General features: G+C 48.8%; 1 protein-coding gene across 2 annotated transcripts in view; it reads right to left on the reverse strand.

Moving 5' to 3' along the window:
- Positions 1-17,225, reverse strand: part of dachd (dachshund d) — a 108,473-nt gene that overhangs the window by 1,441 nt on the left and 89,807 nt on the right. For both annotated transcript variants that reach the window (XM_076031109.1, XM_076031111.1), the window contains exons 7-11: positions 9,912-10,057; positions 7,673-7,820; positions 6,938-7,081; positions 5,766-5,834; positions 1-382 (exon numbers count right to left, since the gene is read on the reverse strand). The exon at positions 1-382 is cut by the window's left edge and continues 1,441 nt beyond it. In XM_076031109.1, the coding sequence (XP_075887224.1) occupies positions 345-382; positions 5,766-5,834; positions 6,938-7,081; positions 7,673-7,820; positions 9,912-10,057 (545 nt within the window). In that variant the 3' untranslated portion in view covers positions 1-344. The remainder of the gene's footprint in view (positions 383-5,765; positions 5,835-6,937; positions 7,082-7,672; positions 7,821-9,911; positions 10,058-17,225) is intronic.

Below are 17,225 nucleotides of genomic sequence, written 5' to 3' on the forward strand. Positions count from 1 at the left end.
TTTTTTTTTAAGCTGTGCTCAATATGTGTGTTTATCCTTCGCACCGGAAAAAAAAACACCCAGCTAGGGTCCAAAACCCGCTTTTGTCGAAACGATGTCGGCCTGTTCGAGGAAAAGACTTCTTACTCTACATTCAGACACGACCTCCTGCAGAAGTCCTCCACCGGAGTCCTACAAGCAGCCTGATTTATTTCTCTCCACCTCCAAATCAGCCTGGAACACAGACTCTTGAGAATCTTCATGAGTTTTTCTTCTTAATTCTTCGTCTTTTATTCTTCTTCTTTTTTTCCTGGTGTATATACTTTTTTCCTTCTTTTTCTTCCTCCCAGCTCCTCGCAACCTCATCAGTACATCACTGTGGTCTTCAGGAACAGCCTCCCGTCTGCAACAGACAAACACACACAAGAGGCCACAATTAGCCAAAAGCTAACATCCTGCTGACGCAAACGCGGCGCTCAGGATGTGACTGTTGACGTTGCTTCAGAACTGAATGTCGCCCCCTGGTGTTTTTTTTTTTAATTTTTTTTAAATATATTGATATAAGTGTATGCTCACAGTACAATAAAAGTAATTTGGTTTTCGTACCCATAGAACAGTTGTTATCTATATCTAAAAATATACAGAGAGCAAAGGTCACAGTCAACTGCCATGTGACCATGTGTGCCACTGTAGTTCACCGGCAAGCTTGAGAGAGCGAGGGTGAGCGAATGAGCGCTGCAATCTAAAATCTGACCACTAGATGGCAGAATTTTACAAACTGTACCTTTAAGGGGTGAGGTTTCAAGTATGCAACCAGCGCTAACGTGATTAGCGACCGAGCCGGACGGACGACTTTTTCATCCGCCGTCGTTCTCTGCGGTGCCTTGTTAACATCAAGAGGGGAAGGAGTCGCGGGACTAAACACACGCTTTAACCTTTAGCTATCGCACGCTGCACCTCAGCCAGGCATGCAAATATAATTACACCCTTACATGCATATTTTATTACTGACAGGGGGGGGGGGCACGCGCACTGTAAAGGCAGCTATGATAACTGCACTCGCAGGCACCTTCGATACGCGTGTTCAGACATATTGCCCCCAAAAAATAAAAAAAGGTCGCCGGCTGACGTCGTGCACACCTCCAACCTTAACGAGCTTTGTCCATTTCCAGCGGGAGATAAATAAAGAAACAAATAAGCCAATGGAAGTGAAGACAGCCCCTCGCTTGCCTGAGTGAGCAGCGGCGCTCGGAAAGCCGAGCCGGTAAAAGCATCTGTTAGGCGCGGCTCAGGAGCGCGTTTGACGTTTATTACCTCCACAATTCCTCCGCCGGCGAGCGGCTACGAGGAGGAAGGAGAGCGCAGCTCTTCCGCGGCGCCGCCCGTAAATAATTCCCCCGTCGGAGCGAGCGTGGAGCGTGCCGAGACATTCGGGCGCGGCGCCGCTTGTCGGACACGACGCGGGACGATCTGGTGGAGATGTCAGGCATCGAGAAAACATTGGGAAGCGTCGAGCTCCTCGCCGTAACTGCTAACTTTGTCTTTCCTGCGACAGGAAATGTAGCTAAACCTCAACGTTCTGGCCGGCCTGCGTTTTTATGTCTTAGCCGAGACAACAAAGGCCCTCGGTGTGTATGTGTGTGTATGTGTGTGTATGCGTGTGTGTGTGTATGTGTGTGTGTGTGTTTACAGTAAGTCTGTCTGAGGGTCAGATTTTAGATTGCAGCGCTCATTCACTCACCCTCCCTCTCCCGAGCCTGCCAGTGAACTATGGTGGCCCGCACGCACAAACCTGGTCCCCGCGTCCTTCATCGTTGGTTTATTACAAAGAAATATGGCGGTGCAAGATGGCAGCTAACTGTGAGCAAGATTTTTCCTTTTTGTATATTCTTATATATATATGAATAACAACTGTTCTCTGGGTAGGAAAACCAAATGACTTTTATTGTACTGTGAGTATACGCTTTTACAACAAAGGCCTTGGTGTGTGTGTGTGTGTGTGTTTACAGTAAGTGTGATGTGTCGGAGGCAGAGGGTGGGGGGGGAGGGGCCGGGTGGCGTACAAACACACAGGCTAATTACCCAGAATCCCCGTTGGTCTCCACGGCATTGCACTCTGGCTGCATCTGCCCGAGCAACAACCAGCGAGGCTTCTGTGTAAAAGTCATTACGGCGCGAACGCCGAGCTACAGAGAACACACACCCCAGGGTGTGTGTGTGTGTGTGTGTGTGTGTGTGTGTGTGTACTTCTGGGGTGCTTCACACACCACCCCTCCCTCTCCCCTTCCTCTTCCACTCCTCCCTCCCTCCGTCTACCTGTCTGTCCCGACTCACGGTCGCAGCAGTTTTTTCGCCGCCGCTGTGAGGAGCTCATTTAATTATTCGACCCGGCGCCGACGCCTGATTGGCTGTCGGGCGGAAGGGCTTGACGTTCGCGTTTGACTCGTAAAAAAAAAAAAAAAGAAGATCTGAGCATCGTCGTGACGGGTGAATCCCCCACCCCTCTGTTTTTTTGCGCACGAGAAGCAAATGCTGAAACATCTGTTTGACGCTGGCGACGAGGAGAAGAAGAGAAAAATCAGTGACGTCCTGACACGTCGCTGGGCGGAGAGGCTGTCTCATTAAAATATGTTAAAAACTTTAGTATTTTTATATTCAAAATCAAGATGAAAAGTTCATTAAAGAGAATAAATATTTCATTAGGTGCTAAATAAAACAAAGGGGCTTTTTTTTTTTTGGCCTCTCTCAGCACAAAATTCCTTTGAAAGATTAATTAATACATGTAAATTATGCAAATTATGCCCATGCAAATATTTTATGAAGACAATTAAGGGATCCATTAATTACAGTCTTTTTTGCTCCAGTGACATTCGTTCATTTAATTTTAATTTCACTTTAACTGTTTTGATGTTTAATCTCGCAACAAAGAACTTTATCGCGGCGCACAGGGTCGTGTAAACTCGCCCAACACGACGAGTGGGAAGCGGCGGCGGGCGGGCGGGCGGGCGGAGATAGCGCGCGGAGATACATTGGCATGCGCGGCGGCGCTGCCGAGTGGCGGCGGCGGGGAGGTGCGCGTGTCCCAGCAGCTCGCCTGCTAAAAGAGCCGCGCTCCCTCTTGGACCCGATTCAAAACACTGTAGAAGCAATTAATAAACACAGACTGTGTTAATATCGCAGAATTAGAGAAGTGTGACAAAAGACAAATAGAAATAATTAGTTCTCTAAAATTACGCCCTCATTATTTCTCCCCCCCCCCTTCCCTCCTCCCCCGCTCCATCTCTCCCGTCCTTCCCGCCTCGGTTCTGGACTCCCGTATACACGCCGACGCATTCCTCTCGGCGCGAGTCGACGGGCTTGTTTTTTTTCTTTCCCCCCCCCCTTTCTTTTTTTCCCTTCTCTCCCCTTCCCTCTCCCCCCCCCCCTCTCCGCCTTCTGCTCGTGTAATTTATCAACATCATTTTTTGCCATTTGAGGTTAATTATACAGCGCTGCTTGCGGAGCAGAGCAAGGGAGACATGGGTGGCAGACAAATGCTGCTCTAATTGAAGGAAAAAACAGGGAAAAACGCAACGCAAGGCCCTTGGTTTTCTTCATTTCACTATTACGTTTGCCGTCTCCCTTCCCCTCGCAACAAAGACCCCGACGTTGCTGGAAGGCTCAGTTTTTAAGAATCGGCGTCAGGATACTTCAAGAGACTACAATCGAGAGAAATGCAAAGGAACAAATACGCCACGCTGGAGACAATGTTGGATCGACGGTGGCTAACCACTAGCACATCTGTAGGGACTGGTCCAAACTGAGGGTGTTCCAGAGGGATATTCACTCTTTACTAAGCACAGTCTTTAGGGCCTTGCGTTTAGGTCAGGTTACCTTCTTGAAACCTCGGAGGGAGATAAAGTTAATACAATTGCTTTTGGTGGTAGGTAAAAAGCCCATTACCAGGAGATGATCAGCACTGACCCCACCTACTCTGGATGACTGGTTCAGAACCATTCAAGAGATATCTAGGACGGAAAGATTGTCCTTTCCACTAAGAATCCAACAAGCTAATTTTTTTTTTTTTACCAAATGTGGAACAAATTGATTTTATTTATAACCCCCGGGAGAGAAGATTTTTTATGATCTCACTGGTACTACTTTTTACTAAGTTTATGATTTAATTTCTGTTTGGTTATTATGAATGTTTTTTGACAGCGGGTGACCCTCAGGTTCTTATTTGTTTGTTCATTGTTCATTCCAACCGTTTGACTCATAATTAAGTTGTACCAGAGTACTGAATACTGGCACATTCTTAAGGAGGAGGATGTTTGCTGTTTTCCTACTAGTGCACATGAACACGACTTTTATCTTTATTACCTTTAATTCTGCTGTACTGTGCCAATTTGCTTGTCCGTTCCAAATACAGATACAATTTCAGGGAGGCCGGGGTTCATTTCAACAGGCGCGGCCGACCGTAGCTGGGAGAGGCGAACTTTTAACGCACTCAAATTGATAAATTAGCCCCCCCCCCCGACCCCGCCCAAAGAGAAAGAGGGGCAGCACTTAATAGGAGTGTTAAGGAATTAAAGTGGCTAAATATACTAATTTGGTATGAAATAAGGGGCTATAATTACATCTGGCGTCGGGAAGTTATCGTCGGACTGAAGTGATGACATATGGATTTCCTTTTTTTGGACATCAAAACTGCTTCAGATCCCCACAGCGGCTAAATGACATTTAATTAAAAGGGTTTTGGGGGGTGGGGGGAGGGGGAAAGGGAGAGGGCGGGGTCACCGTTTCCTCTCGGCGCCTCAAGTAGACTAATCAAACATTAAAGAGTTAAAACGAAGGGGCTCAGATTTCCCACTTTTTCTTAAAAAAAAATCACCGTCAAATTACACGCAGCAGATTTACTATTTTTTTTTTATTTGCTTTTTTCTTTTTTTTTTTTCCCCATCTCCCGCCCCCACCCCCCTCCTCTTCCTCCCCGGCCCCGGATAAACCGGGCACCTCGGCCTCAGATACGGCCCAAGACGTCGGAGCGGTAATGAGGATGTTCACCCCCTGCGAGACGCCTCGTGTCTGGGTAAACACAGATAGGAGACGGTCCACCGAGGTTATCGCCAGAGCGCCACCGCGCCCCCCCTCAACCACCCTCACCCTTCCCTCCCCCCCACCTCCCTTTCCCCAAACACATACAGCCCCCCCAAGGCTAACAAACAAACAAACCATTAAAAATGTACAAGCCTTATTCATAAAATGGATTGATTTGCCCCGTTTATTACTATCAAAGGGGGGATTCCGAGACGTTACGTGTTTTTTTTTTTTCTCAGCGGTTTTTAACGACTCATTAACGTCTCCCGAGCTGTAAACAAGCTCCGTCGTCTTTTGATTCCCTCCACCCGTTTATTTATTTATTTATTTATTTGGGCTTTGGCAGAATTAATCCGAAAACGCGTGCCCGTTTTTTCCTCGCAGTCGCCCTGATATTTTCTATGACTGGAAAAAAAACAGAAAGGGGGGGGGCAAGAGAGAGAGAGAGAAAAAAAAAAAGACAATGATCTTGACCCGGCGCTGTGGCCCAGATGGTGAGCTGTATGCCTGAACAGCAGGCACAGAAACACTAATGTTCATAAACTGAGGCAGCGCGCGTGTGCGTGCGTGCGTGTGTGAGAGAGAGAGAAAGAGGGAGAGAAAGAGAGAGAGAGAGAGAGAGAGTGAGGAGGCAGGGTGGGGTTGGGGGGCGCTGGAGTGAGAGCCAGAGAAGGAGAGAGAGATTTATTGTCTCATCTGAGCCCCTGTACCTTGTATTGTCCTTTCAGCATCTGTTCTTCCACTGCTGCGGTCACTCTCCATCTCAGGGGTCAGAGAGTCTGTAAGGAGAGAGAGAGGGAGAGAGAGAGAGAGAGAGAGGGAGAGAGAGGGAGAGGGGGACACCGTTAAACATCGCCGGCGTCCACCGATCACATTGTTCACTGGAAATGAGAGGCTGACAGAGACGGCCAGAGGCTGCAGACGGGACCATCCCGTGGAGGGAGGGGGGTGGGGGAGGCGTGGAGGGTGGGGAGGAGCTAGGTGAGTGACCCTACAGTCAAAGGGTTCGGTCATTGAGAGAGAGAGAGAGAGAGAGAGAGGGAGAGAGAGAGAGAGAGAGAGTGAGAGAGAGAGAGAGAGAGACAGTGTTTATGACGACTGTCAACTTGCTGGACTGGGCGTCTGTTTGGAAGTGAGGCCGGGTTTCATAGGACAGTTGGGAATAGAGGCTTCTTACAATCCAGGCAGACAGACCATAGCTTACATTCATTAAGTGGCAGACATGGCAAAACAATATAAAAACACAATTTGAAGAGCTGCGGATACATCTGCCTATTACTATTATTAGTACTTTAAATTACTAGTAGTAGTTTAACCACTGTAACTGCCACTACTAGCAATACAACTACTACTCATAATTATATTTAAACTCAAATAATCACAATATTATGGATACCACTCCTGCTAGTAATAACGCTTCCTATTTATTTACTGTTACTATTTACTTATTTATTTCACAATACAGTTGTATGTCTAAGCCTTTGAAAAACACAAAGAGACATAAAAATACTGGCGAGACATGCTGAGGCTTTGGACGATCATTCCCTCTCAGCACTTCTTTCACTGAAATGTGATGGCGGAAAGGGTTGGAAAAGAAAACTAGTTGACAAGCTGCTCTTGTATAAAATCCATAATGCAGGAAACACTGCGATTGGCGTAATTGCGTTGGGATCCCAACAGGTTTAATAGAATTAGAATAGAGTTCTAACCGAGTAAACATGTTTTTGTTGTGTGTTTTTTTTTTGCAAACTCTCTTATTTGGCATTCCGACACTGGACTTTCTGGATGGACACACACACACACACACACACACACACACACACACACACACACACACACACACACACACAGCCTGTATGTGATGGAATGCTGGGAGTCTGACCGTTGAGTGAGCGCATGCTGTCCGAGGGCGACGGCTGCTTCAGGGTGTGCTCCACCTGCTCTCTCCTCTTGGACTCGTACTCCAGCGCCTCCTGCAGTTTCCTCTTGGCCTTCTTCTCCTTCTTCAGACGCTTCTGAATGATCGCTGCGGGTTGGCAGAGAGCAACAGCCTCAGCAATCGCAAGTGGGCGGGGACACATTAGCGGGCGCTCGAAATCTGACTATCCAGATCGCGTTCGGGAGGGAAGAAAAAAGAAAGAAAAGGGGAGGGGAAGGTCTGGCGCCGTGGCGGGAGAAAAAAACGGTAGATCAATTAGAGCTAAATATTTTAGCACGTTAGGATCTGCTTTAATAAAAGAAGAAAATAGTGACTTAGACTGAACACACTGCTGGGGGGGTGGGGAGATCTGGAGCAAATTGAAAAATTTATTGGGATATTTTTCATGAATTTCTCTCATTAAACATAAACGACGCAGTTAGCGGGCGAGGCTGATGCATTTAACATGAGGCGCCGGCCGGTTTCTTTAACTTAACGCGTATTACCAATTAGGATAACTGACTGGGAGCTGGGGAGACGGCGCGCTAAACGGATAACGGCAAGAGTAACCAAAGCAAAGCGGCGGAGGCGGCGGTAAATTTAATAAAGGATCGGGCCGCGTGGCAGGAAGTTTAAGGCGGGTGGAGGAGGGGTACAGGAAGCCAACTCCCCCCCCCCCGGGCTGTCAGCAGGACGCACCTCGGTTCTTCTGCTCCATGGCGAGCTGCTTCTCCAGGGTCTCCCGGAGCTCCCGCTCCCTGAACAGCTCCATCTTCAGCTCCGTCTTCTCCAGCTGCACCTGCTTCTCCTGAGCCCGCGCGTTGTCAATGGCCACCTTGAGGAGGCCCTGCGCACGTCACACACACAGAAAGAGAGAGCCAATACTCATGAGTATATATAGGGAGAGTATTAAAAAACGAAAAGCGGGCAGGGGATCACAGAGAAGTGGCGAGGACTCTTGAAAGTGGTCTTGAAGCTGCTGCTGAGAGTTCTGCCCGCCGTGGAGGAGCACCAGCAGAGGGCCCGGGGGCCCGGAACCAGCTTCCTCTGAGGCTCCTTCTGTCTCTGTGAACGTGTCATCGTCTCACGGCAGCTCCCGCCTGATCCAAGCAGCCACGCACCCATCTCCTCCTCTCCTCCCTAATTACTACCTCCACCACCACCACCACCACCACAGAGGGCTGGGGTTTTGTTTGTGTGCCAGCACGACGTAAAAAGTGTGAAGTGTTTTCTTCCTTCCACCAAACTTGATTCCAGGTTCAAGGGGCTGAAGTTTGAGAGGCCGAAAGGAAAGAAAACAGCGAAATTTGCTTATTTTTTGAACACTTTAGAGAACTTTTTTTCCCCCACAGTAGGCCGACCTTGTCATCTTTACTTCATCAATATTAAGACTTTCACGATTTTTCAGCTCACCTGCCAAGAGCCCAACAGAGATTTTACATTTATTTTATTTTAGAAGTTGCACCACACATTTAATGAGTTAATTTGACAAAAGACAATAATACCCTGTGTGTATTTAACCCCATGTTTGGTGCTGCCATCGGCAAAAGTTCCAAAACTTTGTTGGACCTTCTACATGTTTGGAAGGAGGTAAAAAAAAGCAGAGATGGTCTCAGATGGTGGGGCCAAGGTGTGCCTGGGAGTGTTGCCACTGACCTGGGAAGAGGTGTGAGTGAGGCACCAGTGCCCTTTGTGACATCACAAAGGTCTGGTCTCCTGGACAGTGCCTTTTTGCGCACGGATCCTGGTATGAAGATCAGGCAAAATAACTGAAAGGACGGACTTTTGTCATTTTGGAGGAGCTCACCGACAGGTTAGAGACTCGGATTAGGCTAATATGGGTCCTTTGAGTTGTTGGCCTTTGTTAAGAGGCAGAACCAGGGTTCTCTCTCTGGGTGTTCCTGCTCACTCCCACAGTCCAAAAACACGCACGCACGCGAGGCAAACTGGCAACTCCAACTGTCCAAAAAGGTTTGCTGACAATGGTTTGTTTCTTTGTTCATTTTTTCTATGTGGCCCTGCAATGACCTGGGATCACCCCCTCCTCCCCCTATCCCTCACCCCCCCGCCCCCATCCCACCTCCTAAAGGAGAAAGTGGGTCTTCGAAGATGGATGGATGATGACAGGCAAAGTGTTGAAAAACACTTCACCTCGCAGAATGGAGCCCATCCTCGGGCGGGTTTAAAGAGACGATATTCCGTGTCGCCGCCGTCTGTCAATACCGCGCCTCTGCAGCGCCGTCTCTCACTTAACGGCGAGGGACGGACCGACGTGAATGATGTCGCTACGTGCCAATTACACAACTCCGCTGCCACCAGGCCGGAGCTGCGCAGCCACTTTTTTTTTTTTTTTTACAATCCCGTCCACGCGCAATTATAACAAACGCACTGGACTATATCTTACTAATTGTTGCTTCTTCTGACCCCAATTTATCCTAAGTTGCTTTATCTTCATTTTCTGCTTGGTTTCATTTTGTTGATTTGTGTATGAATATTCCGGGCGGCGATCATTATCAAAAGGCGACTCGGCGGAGTGTCGGAGAGCTGGCGACGGCTTCACTCGCGGCTTTTCTAATTACCGCGCCGCACCAAAGGGGAGGCGGCGGTGCTCTGATGCCAACGCGCGGGTGCGGCGGGAAGGGCAGCGGTGCGCACACATCATTACACCCGATGACAGAAGGCAAATACATTCATCTTTGCTACGTGGGAGCTGGCGCTGGGGCCGCCGAGCAGCAGGTACGCAGATTTAAGAATACTGCATGGTGGGTTTGCATTTTGTTTCACTATTTCTGTGTATTATTGCCTCGTACCAGTATAAATTAAACACACGAAAGCTGCCGTGGACTAAACAACAGCTGTCTGCCGCGCATGAAACAAAGCAGAATGCGGACGTTTTCGAGCGGCTCCTTGTGTTTTCTCATTAGAATCCCTAGTGTACCTGGATGTTGGTGAGCAGGGTCTCTATGGACGACAGGCCGTCTGGGAAGAGGAATGGCGAGGGGAAGCCCGGAGGAAGAGCCTGTCCGGCCAGTGACAACCTCTCGTAGCTGTCTCTCGCTGTCGGGGTGCACATGGAGTTTTCATCTGAAGAGGAAAAACACATTTACATTTATATTTTTTCTTAATTAAACATTACTCCGTTCCAAATGAAGGACCCTTTAAAAATGAGTGGCTGAACTGCCAAAGTCAAGCCACGTAACCTTGGCTGGCTGTTACGCTAAAAAGAGATGGAGATGAAGCAGAAACTTGATCCGCAATTCAAAGTGTCAACTCCCTTTCCAGTTGAACTTTTTAAAGAGAAAATTCCTCTCAGTGCGGACAGAACTGCTACGAATGAAACACCTAAACTGGTCTACTGAGAAGAAGCTCGGCTAGAGGTCACTTCCTGTTTTCCTCTTCTTCTCCTTGGGCCTTTAGGACCAACTGTAGCAACAGGTGTTGCCTGTTAGCAAGCCAAATCTGGCTGGATCAAAGAAGGAAACCCTGGCCAACCTAAAAATACAGTCCTATATTAACCTCAAATGAAACAAGAGGAGCAGGAAGCAGGTTATGACAAAAGGCATCGTAAGTAAACACAACCTTAGCAAGTTGCCGTGCATTAATCAATGGATGAGCAAAGTTTCTTGTTCACTGTTTGCTTTGGCCTTGCCTTCAGTAATTCTTGCAGCGCCACCACAGGCGAGGAGGGGAGCTGCATTCAAAAGGGGGCTTGAGATGGAAATTAATTGACGGATCACCACCATGTCGTGGTCGATGGGCTTGTGTGCCTCAGAGACCCCTATAGCTATGCAGGCAGGTAGCGCCACTCAAGTTGGACAAATCCAAGGGTAGAGATCAGACGAAGCGCGATCCACTGGTCCTCCAGGTTAGGCTGGGCTGGGCTCAGGGCTAACAACTCTGTCCTGGAAAACTACTCTGTTACGGAAACGGCAATGGAGGAGAAAATATCGGGCTTTCCCAGCCTTAAACCGTCAGACATGGATCCTTGGTAAGTTAAGTTTTAAGATGGAAATTAGACATACAGCTTCAATCTCCAATCCAATTTTTATGGCGACTGTAACTCTGTAAAGGTTGGCAGTTCAAAGCTTGCTCCGTCCCAGCCTGTCGTTGTGTGTGGCAAGACACCTAACCCTAAATTGCTCCCAATGGGGCTGGCAGCGCCTTGCATGGCAGCAGCCACCCATTGGTGTGAGTGAGTGAGTGAGTGAGTGAGTGAATGAGAGGCCATTGCAAAGCGCATTGAGGTACCGTGAAGGTACATAAGATATATATGTATACATGGTATATAAGTTTAGTCGATTTACTATTTTAAAAATCAATCAATCAATCAATCAATCAATAGGTTTGGTTGGCTAAAGGAAAAGCAGCTGACTGGGTCTGTGTGTATCTGCTTGCACAGTGGCAGCAATGTAATTGCCAGTTGGCCTCCGCGTGGCCTCTTCCTGAGGTCGGAGCGAGAGGCCGAGCAGCGTCACGCCGAGCTCCTGCACTTCAGGGCGCATCACAGAGGACTTTGAGAACCACGGAGCAGCCCGGCCCGCCGCTCGACCCCGTAGCCTCCATGTAGCCTCCCCGCCTTTGTGTACACTGGAGCGGGCGCCTGTCAAACCCGAGATGACATCATCCACCATTCATCACTGGCAGAGAGGGGCGGGGCTATGCCATCTGCTGTCCAGCAGCCTCTCCTCCAGGGCTCCGAGGAGGGAGGCGGGGGGAAGAGAGGGATGGATGGAGGGATGGAGGGATGGAGGGAGGCAGGTAGCAGGAGAAAAGCTGCCGTTTGTTGCCACATCAGAGCCAACACATGTTTTTGTCAGGGAGCTCTTTCTGCTTTTTTTTTTTTTTCTAAACTCCTGTCAGGCGGCGCCATCTTTCAGCGGGGGAAGTTTATTCCGCGCGCCCAGTCAAACGCCGTCAGCGGCTTAATCGTTAATTTAGGAGGGGAGAGAAAGAAGAAATCAGGGGAGGAGGGGGGAGGGAGGCTAAAAGTTTTATTTGTACTGCGGAGCCGCAGCTGCGTTGCGCGCGAGGCACCTCTCCGCTCTCATCCAGTATTCATATCTGTTTATGTGGCAGGCTGAAGTCTTGTACAAACAAGCGCGAGCGAGAGCGAGAGCCCAGCAGCAGCAGCAGAAGCAGCAGCAGCAGCAGCAGAAGCAGCAGCAGCAGCAGCAGCAGCAGCCCTGCCTGCCTGCCTGCCTGCCTGCCTCCCATCCCTCCCTCCCACCCATCAATATTCACCAGCGCCAGCCAAGTGCTGGGAACAGCTGGTCTTACATTAATTAGTTTAAAGTATTTATTTCACCCATCCTCGGAGCAGATTGAGCAAAAACATTGGAGATTATTTCAAGCATCTGCAAATGCCCTGGAAACATCCCCGCGCCAAAAAGTTGAGTGCTCGGATCCACAGTTTAGGTTCGCAATTTGAGGAACATTTCTCGCGCCCCTCCCCCCTCCCCCCTGCCACCTCCCCCCTCCTCCTCCTCCTTCACGGAGGGGGAAGATGGTGAAATATGCACCGCTGGTCCGTGGAGAGAGTAAACAACCTTTCTCCTTTTTTTTTCAGATGGAGTTCACTCCTGTTGATTAATTAGAATGGATGGTTGCCTAATGGATTAAAATTTGTTTATAATTTGACTTCATAAAAATAATGAATTGCCTACTTTTAAGAAGCCACTCCTGTGGTAATTTGTTTTGTTCGGGTGCCGGGGCCCCGTCTGCGCGTTGAAGGTGGGTGTCTGAGTGGAGATAAAATGCACTCTGCCCGCCCGCGGCCCGCGCACGTGCGCGCGTGTGCGCCCCGGGCCTCGCCGCCGAAAGTCCCATTTTATCTCAATAAAGTAACTAATCAAAGATCAAAAGCATTACAGTTTGGCTCCGGCTCAGGTTGATATAGATGTATCGCACGCATTATATGCTTGCATCGCCCACCTTCCAATAAAATCACCATAACAACTCCAGACGTGAGTAGACCTCGGGGAAAGGTCCGCCGTTGTAGCTTTGTAATTGATTTGTACTGCAGGCACTTTGTCCCTTATTTAGCGTTGGCATTAATCATAAATCATTGCTTTAACAAACTCCGGCTTCCCACTCAGCGGGCCTCCCTACCACCACCACCACCACCACCCCCCTGCTCCAACCGCCCCCCCCCCCCCCCCCCGTGCAACACGGCGTCGGATCACACAGAATATTTGATGGCTTTGTTGCGGGGGAAACAACCTGTCATGCTCTGGGAAAAGCAAACAGCGTGTTTTGTTCGACAGACTCCCGACTCGGTGCGCGGCACCACTTGTCAGATAACATTTCCACCAGGAGCGGCGCAGACGCCGGGTTGGTTCAAAGGGAGACGGGGGAACGGGTGGGCTAATAAGTGACTAATTTGATCAATATAATCAAAACCGGGCTTAATGAAACTCAAATATAAAATCCGAGCCCAGCAACGTTTTTACGTTTGTGGGCCCCCACCCCCCTCTCTCCCTGCAGCCACCGGCTCTTTTTTCTCCGTTCCTGGCTCACGGAATGCTGGCAAGTGTTGTGTGCATGTTTATTTCCTCACCATCACTCCAGAATCATTGACTTCAACTTAATTACAGCGACAGGCGCTGGAGTGATGTGGGCCGGCGCGTGTGGAGTGCTCTGCTTCCAGGTGATATTTCTCCACTAGCGCGGCTGCCAGCAGCAGCTGTGACAGCCTCTTTTGCTTTAGCGCTCGCTAAAGGTAGCCCCCGAGCCCGCCCGCCTCCACCCCTCCCCAACCCCACCACCCAGCCCGCCAACCGCCGCCCTCGCCCCGTGGAAAACCGTGTGGAAAAACACTCGCAGGTCACCCCTGTCACAAATAACATTTCATGCGCAACTGTTTCGCCGGATAATAGGAGCCACAAATAAAAATGGGCCGCTGTAAATACAATGCATGCTGAATGAAATGCCATAATTTAAAACAACGAAGCTGCCCCCCCCCCCCCCCCCCCTGCACCTCCCCCCACCCTCCGGCACCGCCGCACCCGCTCTCAATAGCTGCAGAGGGAGTCCTTGACAGTGTGCTAGCAATGATGAATCACCTATCCAGTTAATTTTCTCACTCCTCGCGTGTTGTGCGGCTAAAACAAGGGGGCCCAGGAATTGACTTGACAAACTATGAATGTAAAAAAAAAAAGAAGAGAAAAACATCACTTGGAGGGATCTGGGCTTATCTCCAATTTACATGTTATTAGATTTGCGTTGCAAAGCGGCACTCGGACCCAACAAAGTTGAGGCGGGAAAAAAAGAAAAACCTGAAGAAGGGGGAAAAAAAAACGTGGAGGAGGAGATGGGGCACATGATAAGCAGAGATAAGGCGTGTCTGAAAGCCACTCGAAAGCCTTTGAAATATCTGACTGGAGAGCCGCGCGGTGGGGCGAGAGCAAGCTGGCCTGGTTTTTTAAAAAATGTGACAGACACGCATTGCAATCTGCGGTAAATCTAGAAGAAACCTTGGGAAATTTAGCTGCAATCTCTGGATAAATAGCTGTAATTGACCTTGGGAGTTGAAAATGTGCCATATGTTTCTGGTTCCTGTGTTTGAAACGGGCTCCCTCAGGACACTTCAGCCGAGTCCTGTGCGGGGAGGCAGCGCGGGTGAGGATGGAGGGAGCGGGGAAGGAAACAGAGAGACACACACAAAGAGGAGAGAGAGGGAGGGAGGGAGGGAGGGATGAACGGACGGCAGGGAGAGAATGAGAGATAGATGGCGAGGGGAGCGAAGATGGATGGACGGGCGGGAGGAAGGGTGAGGCCGGGGTCCCACGCAGGAGGAGGATGGGATAGAGTGGGTGTGCAGCCGAGGGTGAGCGAGTGACAGAGAGGAAGAGGGATGGGGGGGGGGCAGAGGTAGATTTGGCGAGGCAGTCAGGGTGATATATTGACAGGTGAAGCCTTTGTCCTTGCAAAGCCGTGTTCCTCCCAGCAGGAGCAGTGAATGCTAAAGCCGGAGGTTGTCAGCGGAGCCAACGCGTAGCGGCGGCGGCTGGTTTTTTTTTTGTTTTTTTTTTTCTTTCCTCGCCGCACAATTACATTTGATGTGACCTGCCGGGAGCTGCGGAGGGACTGGCCTCCTTCAAATGGAGTGGTTATGACCTCTCGGACGGCCATTAGCCGCAAACGCAGCATTATTCCGCCTGCACTTAAAGCACCGCATTCGGGAAAAAAATATATATCTCGTCCGGGGAGGGGGAGGCGGGGTGGAGGGTGTCCGTCTGTGAAATGTCCACTGCACGTGCGGCGGTGGAGAGTCGGGCCAAAGGTGGCCGCGTGCGTTTTGAGCACTTAAAAATAAAAAATAAATAAAACAGGAGGCTGTGCTTCTGTTGCAAATGATGTCTGCGGAATGCGAGGGTCTGCTGTAACTCTGCTTTAACGGCCTGATAGCTTAAACACAAGACCAGTACTATTCACTATAACAGGAAATATTCAAAACCAGAGGCGAGATGCCAAAATGTCCCGATTAGTCGAAATGATGTTCAAAATTCATGCACGTGTCCAACAAAACTGTTTTCAATAATCAATAATGTTTTTAATCTGTTTTAAGCACAACATATCTATTATTATGTCACTATAATATCACTATATATCACTATATGTCACCATAAAATACTGATTTAACTATAATTAATCGTATTTTCATGATTGGCCTAACAATAAAACCATTTTTATGTTATCACGTTTTGAAATTTGCACCGTTTTTAGTCATTATTGACTTGAATTGTTTAAGTGCTAAAGTGGTGAGCTAGCTAAGGCTAGCTGGGTCAGTCACAGGTTTGCACTGTTTTAAAGGTCATTACAGCACCTTGTTTTGTGTCAACTAATTCCTAAAGATGACAGTGATGGACATATAACCGTTTTCCTCAAATTCTATTCAACTTCACTTGTTCGCTGACTGTTCACCGTCAATTGGATAATGGCTGCAAAGTGCACAAACAATCTAACAACAAAGCGCTGTAACTTTCTTATATATATATATATTTTTAAGTGTACACGGCAAAGCAATTAAATCAGACCGCGGGGCGGGTTGGTTGGTAAGAGGCGACGTGGCGAGCCGAGATCTTCCATCACGTCCACGTGTCGGGGGCACATGCGCGCCGATGAAAAGGCGGAAGCGGGAAAGAAAAAAAAAACAAAACCCACCACCGACGAGCGCGCACGCGTGTGCGCGCGTGCGTGCAAAACAAAAAGTGCAAAAGAAAAAAAAAATTCACCCTGGCGCGCGCGCGCGCACACACTCATTAAAGCGCGCACGCACAAACACACACACAAACTAATGTGCCCTCATCACATTTAAGCTAATTTCCTTTTCATCACGGAGAGAGGAAAATGAGTGTTTGCCCCATCCCTGCTGGGGGACAAAGTCAAGAGCCCCGGTCGGTTCGGGCTAGATTAACAGGTAACATTTGGCTCCCACTCTCTTATCACAGCGTGAAAATCAAACCGCGTGTTTTCCTCCATCGCTCTCCCTTTTTTTTTTTTTTTTTTTCTCCCCCTGCCCTCCCCCTAATGTTCCCTTCACTTAGAGATGAAATCGCTTGCTGCACAAACCCATTTGCGGGGAAGGGAGGGAAGGTGAGCGGGATAATCAGGCTGGCCACTGGGCCGTGTTTCCTAAATGCTCTCCAAAACATTACTGTGCACAGGCATAAAATTAGCGGCGGGGACCTTAAAATGTTGACATTTAGCGTGACTTTTTGGAGAGTGACACCCTCATATTTTCTCGCAGGATATCATTATATTTCAACTGCCCCGTGGCTGTGCCTTTGCCCATTAATAACCAATTCGGTGTGTCACTCCCGCCGCTCGCTCACTTCCTCTCTTGCCACCCTTTTTTAAAGTAATGAGTCCATTGCTTTGCCTTAATAAATTGAATCGTATTCTCAAGGCCGTATGAAGATAGAGCCACAGATGGACAGGCTGCACGGAGGAAATAACCATAAATCCTTTATTGTCAGGGAGGCGGTCGGAGGTGACAAAAGGAGACAATCGCGGGCGCTCGATTGGGAGCGCGGGCGAGATTGCAAAAAAAAAAAGGCGCGTGGAGAGGCCGCGAAGCCTCCGCTGCCCTTGGATGGACACGAAATATTTATGCGACGGCTCTAATTGCTGTGAAATTTATATGATTATTCCAAGAAAAAAAAAAAGGGCAATATTAAAAAAAACACAAAAAAAACATAGCCGTGCCTGCCCCTTTTTGTCCTACAAGGTAAAATACACGGATAAACTACAC

Source organism: Nelusetta ayraudi, unplaced genomic scaffold (genome assembly GCF_046127955.1).
Source record: "Nelusetta ayraudi isolate G7.1 ecotype Tasmania unplaced genomic scaffold, CSIRO-AGI_Nayr_v1 ptg000031l, whole genome shotgun sequence".
Taxonomy (NCBI): Eukaryota; Metazoa; Chordata; class Actinopteri; order Tetraodontiformes; family Monacanthidae; genus Nelusetta; species Nelusetta ayraudi.